General features: G+C 38.0%; 1 protein-coding gene across 3 annotated transcripts in view; it reads left to right on the top strand.

The window, feature by feature from the left end:
• The window catches only part of SMOC2 (SPARC related modular calcium binding 2), a 145,267-nt gene that overhangs the window by 97,818 nt on the left and 27,430 nt on the right, over positions 1-20,019 (top strand). For all 3 annotated transcript variants that reach the window (XM_086461032.1, XM_086461033.1, XM_086461031.1), the window contains exons 8-9: positions 3,962-4,148; positions 8,822-8,904. In XM_086461032.1, the coding sequence (XP_086317158.1) occupies positions 3,962-4,148; positions 8,822-8,904 (270 nt within the window). The remainder of the gene's footprint in view (positions 1-3,961; positions 4,149-8,821; positions 8,905-20,019) is intronic.

The following is a 20,019-nucleotide window of genomic DNA, read 5'->3' as shown; positions in this document are numbered from 1 at the left end:
GTGGAAAGGATTTTTCAGACATATTCAACTGTGTTGTTGAACTAAGATACTTGGAAAAGTATCCTTTTTTTCCAGGAAGACAAAACTGAAGGAACTAAATGAACTGACAACAGCGTAAACATATTCCCTGAAAAGAAGACGCTGGAGTGTCAGTGCTTTTCTCTTCCTGGAAGGAATGTTACTGTAGTAATACGTTCCATAGAAAGCTTGATGCATTTTAATGATTAAGGCATTTATCCTGCTTTTATTGTGGCATAGATCTTTTTCCATACTGTTCACTTTATGAACTTCTGGCATACATCTGTTATGGTTCCAGATCATAGTTGTTGTCAGGTTGTTTGGCCAAAGTGTCAGGCATTTTCTAAGTTAATGACATTTATCACTGGTTCTCCTGGCAAATGAACGTTTGTTGACCATGACTTTTCTGAGAGGCAATTATTTGCAGTGGTATGATAGTTCTGTGATAAGCGAAAAAAAAGTTTGAAAGGGAGTGAGTGGTTCCCTCAGAGAGGAAATTACACAGGGGACTAATATTCTGGTTCTGGGAAAAGCAAGCAGGATTATAGGTATGCACTTCAGGGCAGTTTTCCTTTACCTTATGTAGGAACAGTGTTCTAGTGGGGAAAACAAAAAGGGAAATAGTAATGGTGGCACAAATGGTAATGTCAAAAGCATACAAAAGTATTGGACTCTGCAGAAATTACTCTCTTGGGCGGTCACTAAGCAGATTGTCTGATAACTGACATGAACCTCATTAGCCATTGTGAAAGGGAGAAAAATAATAATTTTTTCTGCATTTTTAGTGAATAAAATGAATGAACTGGGTTCAGCAGATTTGTAATAAGGCTCAGTCATTTGACACATAAAGAACTGAGAGACATAGTGTCCATCACACTAATTTATATTTTTTCCAAATTGTCAAAAATAATCTCCATTTTATCTGACATCTAATTTAGGACTAATGATAAATTCCTCTTCTTGTTACATTTTCCCATCTGTAGGGGAAGAGTAAGAAAATAAAGGTTCTAAGAAGGGGAAAGTCCTTCCTGAAAATGCTATAGTTTCTTTTATCTATGTTTTTCTGTCTTGAATGCCTTTGCTGATGTTGCTCTTCAGAAGCAGACTTTTCATCACTGGAGTTCTCCCAGTTACAGGAATTTTACCTTGGCATTTGGTATGAATCCTGCTTTTTTTGGCTATTTTTCGTAGACTTCTGCCATTAAGAACATTCACGTTTATCTTTAAACCTTCCTTTGATTACTGTCACTGGCTGTCCTGTTTCCTGTGTTGCTTGCAACATTAAGTTCCACCAGTCTTCTGACTGTCCCTCCTGAAGCCATAAGGCACATTTGCTGCCCTCCTTTGACATCTCTTCCACAATACTGCTTTTCTGTACCTCTGAGACTTAAAACCAGACATAAGGGAGAAAAAGGACCAGAACAAACTTGACCTAGTGCAAAAGAGCCAAATTTCTAGCTTGAGCAGCAGCCTGTAGAAAACCTTGCCTTGGCAAGTCAATCAGGAGAATAAAGACCATTTATCTAGGTCTGTAACACCTGCTTCTAAATCACCACCAACACAGGTGACTGCACTGGCCCATGACTCCAGTGGCTTTGAGTCAGCAGTGCAGTCCTTTGCTGGTTGTTTCAATCAGCAGAAACTAGAGCTTCCCAGAAAGTAGGTGGTGTAGCTTATGCTCACAGCTGAAACAGTCCGTATCTGTTTCTGCACTGGGAATTCCCCACCAAACCCTCTCTGTGCCGTTATATTTTGTCTATCTGGATGACCAGAATATGTAGTCTCTGTATACCAGTGTAGTTTCTAAACAAAGCTGAGAGCATGAAAATGTATCATTTCTCTGGGTTTGCAAGAGATAATAATACCTGCACATCTGACAGATTGTGTTGCTAGTTGCAAGGATGTAGAAGGTCACAGTAGCTGGTGGAATGGTCCCAAGGTTTATCAGTATGAAAGAGAAAAGAATTTAGTGGAGTTTAAAGAGGAATAATGATTTCCACCCTCTTACTGCAGCTGCTTCACCCCATTTGCTCCTTTTTGCTTGATTATATACAAAACATAAAAAGTGAACAACTAAGCTAAGTGATGTGTTTTCCAGGGTTGTCGTATCGGGTAACTTGATAATCATCATAATCCAGATTTACAGAGGTAAAGATTTATTTTAGCTGCTCTTGGAAGATGTTGGTGATGGATTTCTATTTTGTGAAATGATAGCTATTTCTGTGAAGGCTTTAACATGCAAATAATTAGTTATATCCCTTTTTTAAAGGAGCCTTTCTGTCCTCACTACACTGATTCTCTAAGTACAGTTTATTATCTAAACACTGGTGCTTTGAGAGATATTCAATTTCTGATTATGTCACACCAAGACAAAATCATGCAAAATCCATCAATTTATCCAGCTGTCCTGCTCAAATACTGTATGAAACACAAGAGGCAAAACAAAACAAAAAAAAAAATCAACCAAAGAACTGAAAAAACAGTCCATCTGTGCCATGTAATCAAGTTAATGAGTGATATGCTTGTTTTTTAAACCTTTTACATGGATTGGAAAAAAAACAGACCGTTTTGGAAAACAGGCCAGGTGTTTAACTTCCTGCCACCTTTTCGCCTGCAAAAGTCTTCCTGGTTTTGGCTATCTGCATTTGCAAGAAGCTCGCAAGGAGCAGTACTATTCTGGACATAACTAGTGGCTTTCTGTCAGTTTTTGCCTACAATTTGCAGGGCATTTTCTGAACCCTGTGGATAAGAGTAAATGAGATTAGACTAAAGGTGAAACTCATTACAAATGCACTAGAAAATCCAGTCAGGATTCAACTTGCTCTTCTGGGTTGAACTGTGAAAAATCAAGAAGGAAATCCTGCTAGAGATTCAGAGTATAACTGACTTGAAGGAAGAGCAAATATTACCCATAGATATTTTTGTAACATTAAAATAACTTTTCTTTAGCTGAAGAGAATCTTTTATTGATTGAAATTCTAGTAGCTTGAAATTTTCCTGTCAGTAATTTATGTGTTTGTAGAGTGCTTAACATCCTTGTTTTTCAACTACTGAATTTTTGTTCATTGGATTACTTTAGGAATTATACAGGAGCTGGTTTATTAACCATCTAAATTTCACATGATAGGAGACTGACTTTAAAATTCTTGGAGAAATAATGGCTTGAATAAATAGTCTGTCTCATTTATTATCTCTGCAGTGCCTCATATCAGTTTAGTAGTGATCAAAAATCCTCAGCAGAGGTGTTTTTACCGATCGGTACAAGCTGAGTGGCATTCTCAGGCATTGCTCTTTGCCCTGTGGTAATTTCTCATAAAAGCTAGGAATGTGAAGGCATGTAAGCTTTTCTCACATCCAGAAGAGATCTGTGACGTATTGTTAGTGCAGAGATAAAAATGTACTACTTTTTCTTGTGGATCTTTGGTCTCTATAGCAGATGATACATCGCCAATACCAGAATTAGCAGAAAAGAAGATGAAAGAATTTTCACTATATTGAAAGGTTGTTCCAAAACTGGAAAGAAAAAGCAGGATATAAACATCTAAATGAATATCTAGATGAATAATTCATGTAAGGAATCCTAAGAAGTTGGATTTTTACTGTTCCCTCTGAAAATAATCAGTAGTTTAGGGACTGTGGAGTGAGTGAGGATATTTTTAAGATGACAGAGAAAATATTTGGTAACCCATAGATTGTATCTAGTATTGGAAAGGGGGATGTCAAGATAGTATTAGGATTGTACTATGAAGCAGCTACATGAAAAGGAAACTAAAGTTCCTAACAATATACAGCATAAACCAATGTAGCTGGCATCTGAGCTGTAGCAAGCCTTTTCAAATACAATCCTTATATGCAGTCAAAGAAAGATATAGAAACTGTTTGATAAATCTAGTAGGCCCTTTCCGTACAGGTTCTTCAGTATTTTTTCTTTTCCTTCCAAAAGCATCATCATGTGATCAAGAACTTCAGTCAGCCCTGGAGGAAGCTAAGCAGCCCCAGAAAGACAATGTGTTCATTCCAGAGTGTGCTCAGGGTGGCCTCTACAAACCAGTGCAGTGCCATCCTTCCACAGGGTACTGCTGGTGTGTTCTGGTGGATACTGGACGTCCCATCCCTGGTACATCAACCAGGTAAGGGAATACACATTCAGTGCTCAAAAGCTGGAGTGAGAAGATGCCTTAGTGTGCATGTACTAGCATGTAGATTTTCTGTTGCTGGTGGAATTATGTCTAATAAGTTTCTTCCATATGAAGCGGAATATTTCTAAGAGACATCAAAAGTTAAGGCCAGATGGTCACAGAATGTTTCACTGCAATGTCACATGCAGTTTGATCCCCTTGTCCTCTTTCTGACTTCTATTTTGTGCTGGGAATCCAAGGCTTGGAGAAGATAATGAATAAGCCCAGAGGAAACCTCACACTCCTTAGCCTGAATAGAGAAGAACCAAGTGCAATGGTCTATGACAGAAACCACATCCAACCGCAGAAATGTTCAGTTATTTTTCCAGCAACCTCCTCAACTATTTCATATGACTGGCTTTGATGGAACAACTGCTTGGGAACCCATACAGAGGAAATATCATTTTAGTGTGTTATTAATAGAAGCTTGGAGTTCAGTCGGCTCAGCTGAGCCGGATGCAGGGTACAGTGTTGCGAGCCACATAGAGCAGATGTAGGCAAGGCAAGTATCAGGTTCCAAAGGATGTTATTTAGGCTGGTTATTGAGGTTTGGCCCTTGTAGGAATGCTATAGAAGCTCATATAAAGCTGGAGGGCAGTATGGGTATCTTGATGCAATCATAAATCTTTTCAAGTTTAAGCAAAAATCATTTTATATCATTAGCATAAGGTTTGTGAAAAAACATTGAGAGCCGCTTGCTATAAAGTATTATATTCTTGGGGAGTGTTTTTCACATATTCTTCAAGTCTTCATTTACTGGTAGCTGTTTGTACCATAGTCTAGACCATGCCAATTACAGTACCATCTGAAGTGAGCATGACCTAAAGTGACTGTTGATCTGCTGTTTCTGGCAAGTTGAGATTCATAAATTGTCAAAACAGAATAGTCCAAATTTGATCCTGAAACTATAAAATCAGTACACATATTGTGTGAGGACCTAGAGGTGTCCTCTAGAGATTCCAGAGGCTCCCTTTTCTGCTCTTCTGTTCTCCACGCCTAGGTTTGTTCACTTGTTTTTAGTGTTAATCCTTCTTATCATCTGACACTTTGTATGCTTCCATTTTAGGTGCTCCTTGTTATCTGTGCAGGCTTCCTGCCACATTCTGCACATCAGGGTGAACCATTCATGAGACTGGAGGGGGTTATGCTTGAAAATCAACCAGCTCACTTTCCTATTCATATGTATAGTGTGCATTCAGTGCATGTGATTGTGGCTTCTACTGTCATATAGGCTGGAATTCTAGGTCTTCCCAACCCTTTGATGGGTCTAGAAGCAGTCTCTGTCTTCTCCAGGACATTTCTGAGCACACATAGGCAAGTAAAGTATTCAATTTTAGGAGTTTCGTACTAAATAAAGAATGGTGTATTTAGGAACAGTCCTGGTAAACAAGCAGGTGGGATTACTGCCTGGAGTTTAAAAGGAATGTCTAGACCTTATTTCTGAGAAAGATTTAGGTGGACTGGAATCCCATTAATTATTTCTTGATTTTAATTTTTTTTTCTATATTGATAAAAGTAAACTTTTTTTCTCTAGTAGAGGGAAGTAAAAGGGGATCAGAATATGATGAGAAATATGCAGTTATCTTGTAATTCTTTCTTACAGAATGGAAAGAGTGAACATGTGAGTATTTCCTAGTTTAAAAAACTCATGCAAAATGGTGTACGCTATCTTCCAGCTTTCCACTGCAAAATGCAAATTAGAAGAGTAGCTCTACTGCAGGAACTGACAGCATTAGTAGTTCTGGTAGCAAGATGGATGCATGGGATCCTGGAATCTCTGTTCTGCAAATCTGGATCAAATCACTAGGCTACAACAATGAAAGGATAGACAGATCTGGAAAGCTGTTGCCAGAACAGCTTAGCATTTTGCACATTGTTTGTTTTGAATACATTAATGAGGATGAAATTTGTCATATCATTAGGCTCTGAATACCACAATAAATAGTAGTCACATTAAATTAGACCTCCAAAATGAAGGGAAGTTGTTAATACTCATTCACCTTCTAATGTTCTGTCATCTGAAAAAAAAGATAAATCATTTGTTAGAGAAGGTATTTCAGGAAAAAAAAAATCTCATTCTAGAGTTCAAATAAAGATATGTGAATGAAGAACTACTCTAGGACATTTAAGACAGTAAAATTCAGAAGAAATAGGTGCAGTGTAACTCTGGGTTTTGTGAAAGCGTAGAGAAAACATCCATTTGACTAAAAGGAGGCAATGAAGTTAGAGGGTACAACCAACCATTCTCCCTAAAGTCTATCAGTTGGCTCCCAATGTCTCTTGGACATCACAGTGTGATCCTCAGCCTTTTTGCTCAGCAGGGCTGTGAGTCTGTGTTTTCACATGCGACTTTCTAGCAACTAGGTTCATGGGCAAATTGATCCTCAATTCACTTGCACAAGATTCCCTAAACTTAAAAAACCCCATGAATCAACCGCTTCATGAGGCTGCCCACACTGCAGAATCCCTGTGAAAGCCTCCATCCTCTACTGCTTTGTACACCTCAGTAAGTATTAGTGCTTCCCAGCAGACTGCTCAGAGGTATAAAGCAGCCTTCATAAGCTCTTGCCAACTCTAGATATACATTCACTGCTAAGGATTCTTTCTCCTTTAAAATTCAAAAGAGTAACTTGGGATGTCTTTTGACTACATTGTTTTTAAGCTGACAGTGCTCCATTCTGACATGCTATCCCTTTCCCACTCTTTCCTCATGAAAACTGAGGTAAATGTGTTTTTCTTATCAGTTCTTAGCATGGCTGTTCCTATATGGTAAATTTCTAATGATTCGTTTTCTGTCTTCAGGTGCTTTAAAGAGTTAAATGTAGACTTTTCACATTGCAGCATTTTAACACCTATTGGGCTTTAATAGATTTAGTGTGTATATGATGACCTACATGTGTATTTAACAAAAATATAAGCTAAATGAAAATAGAAAAGTAAAGGCCAAAAAAGAAAGTGTAGGCACAGAGCAGAAACAACAACGGAAGAGGACGAGGGAAATGCACAGTCAGGTATCAGATTAATCAGGGACCAGGCTGGTTGCCAGATACTGCATTAGTGAGTATTGCTTAGAGATTTCCCTTTCACCCTTTTCTTGGCTGATTGAAATGGTCATCCATCAGCTATCTGAATCCAACCCATGCTATCAAAGCACCTTCTATTCCTGCTGTTCTTTAGGGAAAAAAAGTGCTTGTAGCTCTCCCATGTCCATGAAAACAACACTGTACCTTCTTACAGCCGCCAAAATTTGATGGGCCAGTGGGCAGTTTCATCAGATGATGTGGAAATAAATTAAGGACTCAAAGGAAAAATAACTTTTTTCTTTTTTTTTTTCCCCCATTCTGCCTGATAATTAAGATCAGAATACTTAGGTATTGTTCTTAAGGGCAGTCTGGCCTGGAACTAGGGCATAGCCACCATTTAATGCTTTTAGAAAGAACATTTTGTTCCAAAAATTTGGATTGGTATATTTTAATTAGCCCTTTTAGTATGCTGCTCAGTAAATGTCAATTTGGGGAACTTAGAGTAGGAGAATTTCAAAGAAAGATGAGTAGTTATGTAAAATATGAAAGAGCCTAGATTCAGTGAACAGGTGTGTATGTGCACACACATGTATGTGGACACAAGTCTTATTACTAAGTGTGTTTAACTGAGAATTGAAACTTTCTCTGAAGTGCTATACCCTAAATTTTGCAGCTTCAAAGTACTTTAGGAGATTGAGAAAGTAAAATTTTTCAGAAAGAGATTCTGTCAAGCTGAGTGAAAAACCACCTTGCATCAATAGTGGGACATAAGAAAAAAGAAGACTCAGCAGCAGACGCTCCCATGCCTCACAGCCTTGCCTAAAAGAGATTGCTAATGGTGTTGCGTAAGTCAATGTTTGTTGGAAGTGCAAATATCACGGAGTTTCTTCTTACCAGCTGGACTAACAAAGTGACTTTAGATAAAATCAGAAAGCATAGAGGAACAAGAGTATTCAAGTAGCAGGTGGAGATTCAGTCTTTTTCACAATCCATTTCAAGCAGTTCCATCCTAATTCCTTTCCTTCTGGAAACCCTATCAGTTCTGTGCTCTCGATCAAATGTAGCTGTTCATGGTTAGCCCTTCTTATGTAAACAGGATTTTTGGAGAGGATACAGTAGCACATGGCTTTAGAGCTACAGAACCTGGCTTGCTCTGATTTTGAAATTGCTTTTCTGGTGTTTCCCAACATGAATACTGTGTCAGATGTCAGAATTTGTCATACTGTTTATGGCTTTTTGATTTGGTAGATGGGAGGAGAGCCTGACTTTGGTTTTGGTTTCAGTGTTTTTTCAAAATTGTTTTTATTATGTATTATATTACTTTATAGCAATTCCCCACAATTTTCTCCTTTCCTCAGTTTTCCTCCCTTTAGAATGGGCTTTAGAATAGATAATAATTTTTTCTTTTGGTGTCAACACCAGAAGAATAAAGATGTAAGTGGAAAATAGATGAATTTGCATTGCCCCTTTTGAATGAAAAACAAGCTTATTCCCTGAATAAAAGAAGTTACAAGTTTAATTTGGACTACAAAATTAGAAATAAATTCGTTCTAAATCAAATTAACCTTGACTGATTTTATTCCTACCATGTTTGTTCTGTAGGTATGAACAACCTAAGTGTGATAACAGTGCCAGAGCTCACCCAACCAAAACAAAGGATTTGTACAAAGGACGCCAGCTTCAAGGTCAGTGAAACAGATAAATTTGGTTCCATGAATTCCAATGCTTTGTTTAGTCAACCTAATTAATTAGAAAGCAATTTCTTCCCCTGTGTCAAAACAGTGTATCTTTTAGCTGTTGCTGTGTGAATTTGCCACTGACTGAAGTCTTTGACTTTGGAACAATGTACGTAAAACTGGGTCTTCGGATGTCAGAGGAAGTAAGGCTCAGTAGTTTAAAGGCAGTCACATTTACTTACTGGAATTATGCCTTGCTGTTGTCATACCAGAGAAGTCAGCAAATACGTCCAGAGTAACTTGGCCAGTACTTCATAATCCTTGTTCTAGCAAAATCCCTGGGAAATTGGCCTCTATCTTGAAATCAGTCTAAAAATGTATCATCTAGTTACTGTTTTCCACGAGTACCCTTGTCAGTTTGCCTCAGAACAGTATTATTTTATTCTTCTTTCTAGTAGGAACAAACCTTGGTGTTTATTAGATTTTTCCTTTTTTTCACACTTTTTATAAGCATGTGAGAGATATTATCTCTGAATAGCTAAACTACACAGAAGTCAGTAGACTTGCTTCATTTTTGTAATGGCCTTTTAATGTGTTTGAATAACTTGAGGTGTATCAGGTTTAGTGATATTGCACATATTATGAGGGAATTATGAAATCATTGTCAGCTATTGTAAAGAACCAGAAACAAGGAAATAATGTGGGCAGATTTTTTGTGTCATGAAAACTATTTAGTCACCCAAAGAAACATCTAGACAATAATTCTGAACTAAACATGCCTATCAGTGTTGGAATGCATGTTGAATGAAGCACTCATTAATACTCTCTGTCATTGAACAAATTTAATTACAAGGTACAATAAAAAAAAAGAAGAAATATGAATGATATGTTATTATACCATATATAATTAGATGTTTTGTTCTGCATAGAGAGAAGTCAATCATAGAGTTAACTGTAAGCTGTTCAGTTACTGTGGCTGTAAAAATGGCAAGTGAGACCCCAAAACATATCTAGCTAGGTAGACAGGAACAGGACAGAAAAGGCAGACAAGGAAACATTCATGCCATTTCACATAGCCCTATTATTTTGCCTGGATTTTATCTAGAACTGTGGGTACAATTCTGGTCATATGAGTTCAGGAAAATGGATACACAGGTGAAGTCACCTAGAACTAATGTGTCAGGGAAAGCAGCTACTTTCCAAGAGGAGGCAGCTACCATTTGCTTCATTTAGACAAAGACGACGAGGTCCAGAGGCGATATTGTTCCTCAGAGCATGAGGAAGAGAAGCTGTTTTCCTCTATGACAATTTTGGCACAATAAAAATAGGTATGAACTACCCTGAATGAATTTCACCTGGGAGTTGTAAAGTGGTTTCCAACTATTAAAGCAGTGAGGCCACAGCCTTCTCAAGGACCAGGAATGGAACAGAAAATCTGGTCAGTTTTTTAGGTAAATCTTGATTACCTAAAAAGACAGTGGAGAGACAGGGTCGAATGACTGAGGTACTCACTCCACATTATGGCTTATCACTTAAGATATTGAACATGTACACTTACTAAGAGATGAAAAGCTGATTTACACTAAAAAATCATCTTGGAGCACGAATTTTACAGCTCTTGCCAAATTGTCTTCATTTCTCTTCCTTCACAAAAAAGGGATGGAACATGCCTGACTTGCAGTTTTACTGTTTAGCTGCTCACAGAGGTCAGCAAGAACCGTATGTGCCACATAAATCCTGAGACATGTGAAATTTAGTGGCAAATACACTCTGTTGACAGTCAGATTGATGATGTTTATCCATCATTTCATCAGTCAGTACCTGCTTACTGAAGTTACTACTGTTGTAACTTCAGGGAAGTTAGCAAGTATTTCAGGGATAAAATTTGGGAAATATTTTGGCCTTTCAATACGTAAAGGGGGCTTATAAGAAAAATGGGAAGACTTTTTTAGTGGGGCCTGTAGCAATGGGACAAGGGGTAATGGCCTTTTAAATTAAAAGAGGGTAGTTTCAGACTAGATATAAGGAAGAAATTTTTGAGGGTGGCAAAACACTGGAACAGTTTGCCCAGAGAGGTGGCAGAAACCCCATCCCTGGAAACAATCAAGGTCAGGTTGAATGAGGCTCTGAGCAACCTGATCTAGCTAACCATGTCCCTGCTTTCACTGCAGGAGGGTTGGACTAGGAAACCTTTGAAGATCCGTTCCAACCCAGACTATTCTATGATGTTTTACTATCCTTACTCCATGAAAACCAATGGAAAGTTGGCCATCTTCAACAACTTATTTTAAACAGCACTTGCATAGTTACAGACTTGGATAATTACTTGATTTCATCTGTACTTTTCCTGAGTGAAAAGAACTTGCACTCAGAGGGGAGTATAGCAGAGTGTAAGCTGAAGAAACAAGTTTTGCACTAAAAGGTATCGCTTACTGGTCACTTCTACCTTTGCTAAAACTTTTGATGAACCATTTTCTAGCTGGAATCTTGGAGGATGGGCAGGTGAAGAGTTTTAAGCTGTCACACATCTATTTCTTAGCCAAATCAGTAGTGCTTTTATACAGTACAGTAATAAAGATTTATCCAAACTCAAGATACTTTTCCAGTGAAACAATTACAAGAACTTTCCGTACTGTAAAATCCTACCTGATAATTTAATTTTCATTAAGTTAGGCAATAGTCTTTTGATTTTCTTTTTCTACTTTATGGTATTTTGCATTATGTGAGCTTTAGTCCAACAAACCACTGCAGCAATGTGAGCTCACAATTATCATAAATTATTATGTATGACATGGATTTGCTCTCCTACATCTTATGTTGCTTAATCTTTGTCTTCAAAATGCTTTGTATTATTTTACAATAAGGCAAATATCAAAATTTCCTAACATTTCCTAAGTACTTATGGTTTAGCTAGAAGAACCTCCCTCTTCTACTCTACAGCAGTGTGAAGCACATGCCTACAGAAGTAATGGGGGAAGAGGTTGCTTCACAGTTGCAGTTGTGTTAAGGTGTTTAGTTTTTCTTTCTCTCTCTGAAGGCTTTTTCTTTCCTCTCACTCAACTAGTCTATTAAATGCCCAAGTCCTCAACTGGCAAATTTCTCTCTTACCACACAATCACTACATCAAGTGAAAATGAATTGAGTTTACCTTAGACAGTTTTTTGAAAAAAGAAGGTTGAAAGAGTATCTTGCACAGGTGTGTCTAGTTGTTAAAAAGTAACAGGTAAAATTGTACTAATGGCTCATAAGAATCAACTTTTTAGTAGAAATGAACTGCTGTTACTCAAAGTTGCTCTATTGTAAGCAGTTGCAAAAGCATGTTTGCATTTGTGTTGTCTAAATTTAAATACAGCATCTGATTGCTGAGTGGTGCCAAGACTGAATAAAAAAATGCAGGTTAATTGTGTACTTACTTTCAGGGAATAATACATTTTTGAAAGGATGGGTTCCTTGATTTGCAGCTTATACCCACAAAAATGCAGTAGCCTTGGGTGAAACCACTGTGACTGCCTGCTGTGTAAAACCAGGAAGATTTTAAAGCAATTACTTTACTACTATGAATGATTGTAAATAGGATAAAATGCACTGATACATCCTCAGGTGGATTAAATTGGCATAGTTCTGCAGCTACGCTGATTTATACCACCTGAAAATTTAAGGACATTACATTTTAAGCCAAATACTTTTAGCAATAATTTGCCAATAAATCAAGATCCATTTTTGGCAAACACCGATACCTTGTTAAGTCAAAATTGTAGAAGGTAAGGGCCCCTTGGAGTCTATGGCAAAATTTCCACTGATTTAGACCGAACTGAGAATATATCCTCACATCCTAAGGGTAACGTAATATAAAGTGTCTGAAATTGAAAGCTAGTCTAAGGTTGTAAGAACAATCCAAGCCACCTCTATCTGTTAGATTGGGTTGGAAGTTATATAATAATAATACTTTCCATTAGATTTCTAGTCCTTTTTTAAATCCAAAGCATTTTTCTGAGGTTCCTTGTGGTTTTGATCCTTCCCAGAAACTAGTTATTCTGAGATAATGAAAATGAACTCAAAAAGGAGTCTAAAGAATGTCACATACTATGGAAACAGAAGGGGTTTTACTTTTCTCATGTTCAGAGTTTTCAAATGTTTGTATTTTGACTTTTTGTTGTCCTCTTTGTTATACACACGTGGAAGCCTGTGATGAACCAATATATTCTGTAAAGAATCTTGAATGGTTTATTTCAGGCTTTTGGATAGCTTGTCAAGGGCATTTAAAAGGGTATAGCGTGAAGGGTAGTTAAGCTAAACCTATAGTATGATGGTATAAGCTGTACATGTCCCTGTATTTTCCTAAAATCATGAGTGGTAATAGGTCAAAATCAGCCAAGCTGAAGAAATATCAGTTCTTAGAACTGTGTTTTTTCAGACTGGGTCTATGCGTGAGGGTGTTCTTAAGCATTACATGTATTCACTAGTTTTTAATAATCAGTAAAGTATTTTTCAGCACGTACCCTCAACAGATGTATATTTATTTGTAAATTATATAGTTCTACTATTGTACTAATATATTAAGTACATTCTAGAACCACTGCCAAATATAGACATTAAAAAATGATTAAATAAAGATGAAATAAACACAATTTTAATCTTCTATTTCATTTATTTATAGTAAAAAATGTATTTTCTTCGTGCACTCCAATTGATTGTTTTATGCCCCCCAGGCGTATGTGCACCCCACTTTGGAGACCGGTGCCTTAGACAACAGATAAGCTACCTGTTCATAAAGTTAGTCTTGCCTCTGCTCTAAGCAACCTGGAAGAAAGGGACTTGGATATGTAAAACAGCAAGACATGATAGCATATTGAGACAGTGCCAGACCACTCAGCTAACTCGCCTCAAGGGCACTTTTTTTCTTATTTAAAAAATATTCATCGAATGCAAGAAGGCTCTGTTTTAGGCTCTGCTGTGTGTGAGGGCTGAATAAACTTTGGATAATGCCTTATATAGTTTAAGATATTTGTATTCTTTCTTAACCTGGGAATGTATCTGTTTTTCATGTAATATAATTTCCATTACCAAGACCTGAAATTTGAACAGTAAGTGGAAAAATTTGAAAAGTATTATGGGAGATGTGATTTTGCTTATACAACATTCTTTATTTAAATAATTACCCTCATCTTTCGTGCAGGGGAAAAAAAAAAGATCCAAATGAGTAAAAGGCATACAAGATTGAGAGAGGGACACAATGTCAAGATGGATTTTTAGACTTTACTGGGTTTCTATGATTTTGTGTCTGTAAGTCAGACCATTATTTTTGTTTACATTTCATTTTGGTTAAGTTTCTCCTTTTCTTTAACACAGAGCGTTTTTTGGAGTTTCTGTAGTTGTGATACTTCCTCTCATACAAAAAGATAATTGTGAAGGGGAAACTGTAGTTTGGAAATGCCAGTGCTTTATAAACTGTAACAGTAATACAATCTACTGACTTGGGTGAGTGTGTAGGTTCAGTAAGTCCATCTGATACAAGTCTCAGAAGTCTCCCTGTTCTCAAAATAGCCTAGCTCTTCACTGCTGAATATTTCCTTTTCCTGAGATGCTGAGCTCAACTAACCCAGCTGGAATCCAGTAGAATGCATTAATTGCATTGAAGTTACTGTAGATTTCTATTGGTGAAATCAGACCAGCATTTCACTCTTACTTTTGTCCTTCCTGGTAATCCTGCAGCTGTCTGAAAAGCCTTGCTTCAGGTGCTTCTCATGACAATTTTTGATCCTAGAGCATTTCTCCAAAAAGATGAGTATTTCAGGTTTTTCATAGCACTGAGTTAATAAGCATCTAAAAGGTTTCAATTTTTAATGTCTAGGGTTTATTCAGTGACACAGAAGAATCCAAAGTAGAAAACTTGGCATCTTTGCTCAGCTTCTGTGAGACAGATTTTGAATTCTCAGTTTGTGCAAGAGTGTAGACCACTGCCCACTCTTCCCTGCAACCCAAAACCAGTGCTTTCCATCCAGGACCTAAGCTCTGATGATTGCTGTGTTGGTACTGTGACAGTTTGCAGTTTAAGTCAAGTTAGAAAGTTGAGAGTTAAGAAAGTTAAAATATTACTTAATTTAAATGTCTTGATGCATGTCCCTTGTATAGTCAATCAGCTTACTTAATAACAAAAAAAATCCCTTAAAACTCTTCCTTAAATGTGCTTGTGTTGAACTACAGGTTGTTTTCTGATTTCACAGCCTACTAGTGACTCTGTTCTCAGCTATTGTTTTGTCCTATGATCTTCCTAAGCTTAGTTTAACCTTGGCATTCAAGCAGTAAATATTTTCTTCTGAAAATCATGCATGACAGCTGTTTAACTCATTGTTTATTTCACATTTGTGTTACTTAAGAGAAACAAAAGTATTCTAACTGCCCAATATTCTTCCTATTGTAATGACTTTATTTACTGTGTTTTGATGAGATAATCCAGCACTGATCCTGAACGGCTTATATTTTGTGGAGCAAAACGCATGATTTAAGTTATGGGTGAATTATGTGTGGATAAGTACAGTTTGCTTTTGGTTGTTGGCAGTGCATCTTCTTTTTTCAAAGTGAAAGAGAAATAAATGGAAACACTCAAACCACAATGATGCAAGACCAACAGCCAAACAGCCATCATATAAAGTGTCTTACTTCAAAACCATCTTTAAAAAAAAGTGAGAGACAATGACATATCTGCTTTTCCTTTTGAGGTATGTTCCATTATGCTTTTACAGTTGCTCCACTTTTGACCGTCAGATTTCATAAAGTACCAGACTGTTTCTCAGCTAAAATGCTGAGATACCGCTACTGGTCTATCTCATCTTGCTTAGTGTAGTTTCACACAGTTCTTTGTTTCCTCTCTGTAGTCTGGTACTGGCACTGAGTAAGAAATAATGTTATCTTACTACACATTCGTAAGTGTTTGAATGACTAAAACTTTGCTTGTTTTTAAAGGTAACAGTTAAGTAATTGAGTATTTCTGATCATAATGCAGGTTATATACATATGCCTGCCTTCACGTGAGCTGCAGATTGTTACATCAATCGGTTCACTGAGCTGTGATTTAAAAGGATTATATTTTCATGATGTAACCATTTTTTTGGCTGCATGAGCTAATATTTAAAATATCTTTTTCTGCTATTGCATCTTAAAGCTCTGAGTTGTCAAACAACCATTTGAAGTTGCTGACTGTTTTGAATCATAGAATCATAGGGTTGGAATAGACCTTTGAGATCATCAAGTCCAACTGTTGACCTAATACCACCATGCCCCCTAAACCATGTCCAGAAGTGCCGTATCTACATGTTTTTTGAACACCTCCAGGGATGGTGGCTCCACCACTTCCCTGGGCAGCCTGTTCCAATGTTTGAGTACTATTTTGGTAAAGACATTTTTCCAAATGTCTGATCTAAACTTCCCCTGGCACAACTTGAAGCAATTTTCTCTTGTCCTATCACTTGTTACTTGGGAGAAGAGCCTGTAACTATTGTCCTGAGCCCTATACTGCTTTATTTACCAAGAAATACTTGGCAAAATGGGTCTATATGGAGCAGACCTGCCTAGTTAAGTGTTTGACCAGGAAATGTTGGTGCAAAGCCGGTGTGAACCTTCACAGCAGTGATGGCAGAACTGAGTGGCTATATGGCAAGGATGAAGGAGGGGGCCTGCCTGGAGCCTGGCAGGGCCTGCAGGGAGGACAGGAGAGGTGAGGCTCAGCAGTGAGGTGCAGAGGGATGCTGGAGGGCCAGGCTTGCTCCTTCTCAGCCACGTAGTGCTGGGGGAGGCAGGGAATAGCTGCTTCTCCTTCAAAATCAGTAGCTAATGTACGGGGCTGCTGGAGGAAGCCTGACTTTCCAGCCCTCTGCTATCCTAAGCCACTGGTTGCCTTTCCAATACCGTAGGCCACATATAGGTTAGTGACAGCTCAGTGAAGGACTCTTTCCACATGTTACGTCCACTAAAATTTCCCCATGCTGGCAGCCTGAGACAGAGACAGTGAGGGATGCTGACTGGGCGAAGATGTGGTTGTCGAAGAGGAGATCTCTGTGTCTGCAATGTAGTAAGGTTAATGCAATGCCATGGGAAGAGGGTTGCATGAAGCACACAGGCTGGTATCTCAAGCCCCAGCTTGGTCAGAGTGCCCACACCATGATGCAAGTTTATTTGCGTACTGAGCAGTGGTGGCCTGGAGAGGATGCTGGGCTAAGCCAGTACTTCTCATGACCGCGTAGGTCTACTGGTCCAACCTCTGTATAAAAAGGGAAGCCTGCAGCACAAAGTCCTGAGGCCACTACTATGGCTTCAGAGAAGCTGAACCTCCAAAGAGGATTCTGTCTCTTTAAGCTACAACAGTTTGCTTGGGCTTTTGGATTTAGTAGCTTCAATATTATTACCCTATTGTCTGGCTACAGGATTAAATTGTAGTCTCCCAGTGGGCAGTTTTGTTCCAGAGGAAGGCAGGCCTGCAAGTTATTTTTCAAGGCTCTGATGATCACATTTATTTCATGCACACCCTATTCTGTCCATCTCCCCATCCTGTCTTTAATTACCAATGGTCTGGCCACAGTTCTTCATATTGCTTTATTTTGGCCTCAATTTGTAGTCATTTCTTGACAAAACAATATCTTCCCCCTAACCTAAGGCAGAAATATTAATATCTGAAAAAAATATGCTCAAGCACATAACTTAAGAGCTTCTGTAACTTCCAGTTATGTGTGAATTTGTCTAAAAAAATTACAGTGAAAGCATTTGAGCTACTAGTAAAATGCCAGTGAAAGAAAAATGCCAGTGAAAGACACAGCTGTGTCACAACTAGCAAAAGAGAAAAGCTGGCTAATTAGAGGTGATGCTACTGGCTCAGCAATAGCATTTCATTCATTGCTCCATTTAATATTAACCTATAAATTTATGTTTATTTTAAAGGGCTATGTTAAGACTAATAAACACTGATTTAATTTGCTTCTCAGCATTAAAAAAATGCTGGAGGCTATGCCAAAGAATATGAATTCTGTTTCTCACCACACTTGTTGCTGTTCTCCCTTTCCAGACAAATCTCTTGCCTGCTTTGCTGCTCTCTACCATTGGGTCCTGCTCTCAGTGGGAGCAGTGGGACACCTCCATGGGTCACATGCCCAGAAAGGGAGAATGTTCTCCTGTGTCTGGCTGGCTTCCTGGGAGGTCGTCACCCTGCAGCTGTACAGTCACTGTCTTTGCACCAACAATCCCCAAATGGGTTTATGTTTGTGGTTTTTTGCTATCGGGGCCAGAGAATGATTAAGTGAGAGAATGCTTTCCCCCAGAAATGCCTTTTCTAAGTCAAACATCAGAAAAGTTCCACTGACCTTCATGAAGCTATGTTGGTTTACCCATTCATGATGTATATAGGCAGACAAATGCTACCCCCTGCACTTGGTGATTTTGACATTGATTCTGATAGAGGACCATCTTCTTCCATCTTTACTAGGGAAATTGCTATTTTGGAGCGAATGTATATGTAAGTACATAAATATATATATAAATACACACGCATAACAAATATTTGTTTTCCCCTTAGGGAGAAGCAATAAACTAAGTGAAACCTGTTCTGCCATAAAACTTCAGTAAAGCTGAAAAAAGACATTTCAGAAAGATGTTTTAATTTTCACCTTTAATTTATCTATACATTTTAATCCATGCATTTAATAAATACAATATTTATATGTATGTGTTCTAAACCCAGTAATGAAAAAGCTTGGGCTGAACACATTTTTTTTTTTCTTCTAAAAAAAGAGAACAGCATCATGGATAACAGTCTTGTTATCATGAGTGTTATTAACTCATGGAGCTGATTTACAGAGGTATTTTTTTTTTCTTTTACCGCGAAGTTTCTAACTGCTGTATAAAACTGTGCTTATATTTAGCAGTTCCATGCCTCCACATGGTGTAATTTTGCTTGGATGTCTCTGAACTGCTTATAGGAAGGAGCACATCTATTAACAATGATTGAAACAGTGAACTTCCTAGCTAAAAGCAAATGCGGTCTTGTTAAACAGTGAAAGTTTGCACAGACTTTGTAATGCCGTGGCAGATTATCATATAACAAGAAGATGTAATACACAGCCCTTCTGGATGAAACTCAGAGTGCATTACTAGTCAAACTACGCTCAGCAGAGTGGGAAAATCTATCATAGACTTGTAGTCATCACACCAAGGCGGACGGGGGGGCGCAATCTACAAGGCGTTCATTCTTACCTGTTCAAGCAAATGGTCATTTTTGTAATATCTAAGGGTCGAACAGAGATTTTGATTTATAAATATTCAATGAGTTCATATCCTTATGCTAGAATTACATCTGTGTATCCCATTGGTGTCTGGTTTAGATTTAATCTCTTTCGGGAAGTGCCTGTCTCCAGTGACTGTAGGGGGAGCAAGTATGACTAACATCAGTAGTTGAATACATTTTGATAGCTCAAATGATGTAATTGCCACCTTACCTGAACAGATCATGAAGTGAACAGCAGTGAGATACAACCTGGCTTTTTCTCTGCTATGGTTGATAGTGTTCAGCTGAGATTGGATCACACAGCAACATTTTTTCTTGCACTGTTCCACTTTGAAGTGCTTTTAGCAGGGGAGTAAGTCTGACAATGCTAATAGGGTATGAGAGCATCTGTTTGAAAAATGGCACTTTTTCAGATAGTCCTTTATCTCACTTAAGAGTTTTGAATATTACCTACACTGTGGATATCAGGTCAGGGGAAGGGGAGAGGAATGACTAATGGCCCCCTAAAACCAATTTAATCTAATGAAATCTTAAATTTAATTCTCCTTAAAGTAGCACTCCATGTAGACTGCTCAGCCCTGCTTACAAGGCCCAAGCCTCTGTGCATGGACTAATACTCTATACTTCAAGAGATTTCTGTTGGTCAGTGTTCAGCTGCTCAAAAGCACATATCATTGAGCCCTCCCTGGGGATAAAGACGCTCTAGAATTGAGAGCTGAGAGCCCTTTCTTTCTATTGAACATTATACTTACTCTGCTTTTATCTTTATTCTTTTTTTCTAATACCAAAAGGATGAAGAAAAATGAATTTATGTGAAATGTTTTGATGCAGATATTAGCCTAATCAAGAAATCT

Source organism: Leptosomus discolor, chromosome 2, assembly GCF_034619465.1.
Source record: "Leptosomus discolor isolate bLepDis1 chromosome 2, bLepDis1.hap2, whole genome shotgun sequence".
NCBI classification, from domain to species: Eukaryota; Metazoa; Chordata; class Aves; order Leptosomiformes; family Leptosomidae; genus Leptosomus; species Leptosomus discolor.
Note: the sequence above shows the minus strand (reverse complement) of the source record. Positions and strands in the feature narration are given on the sequence as shown.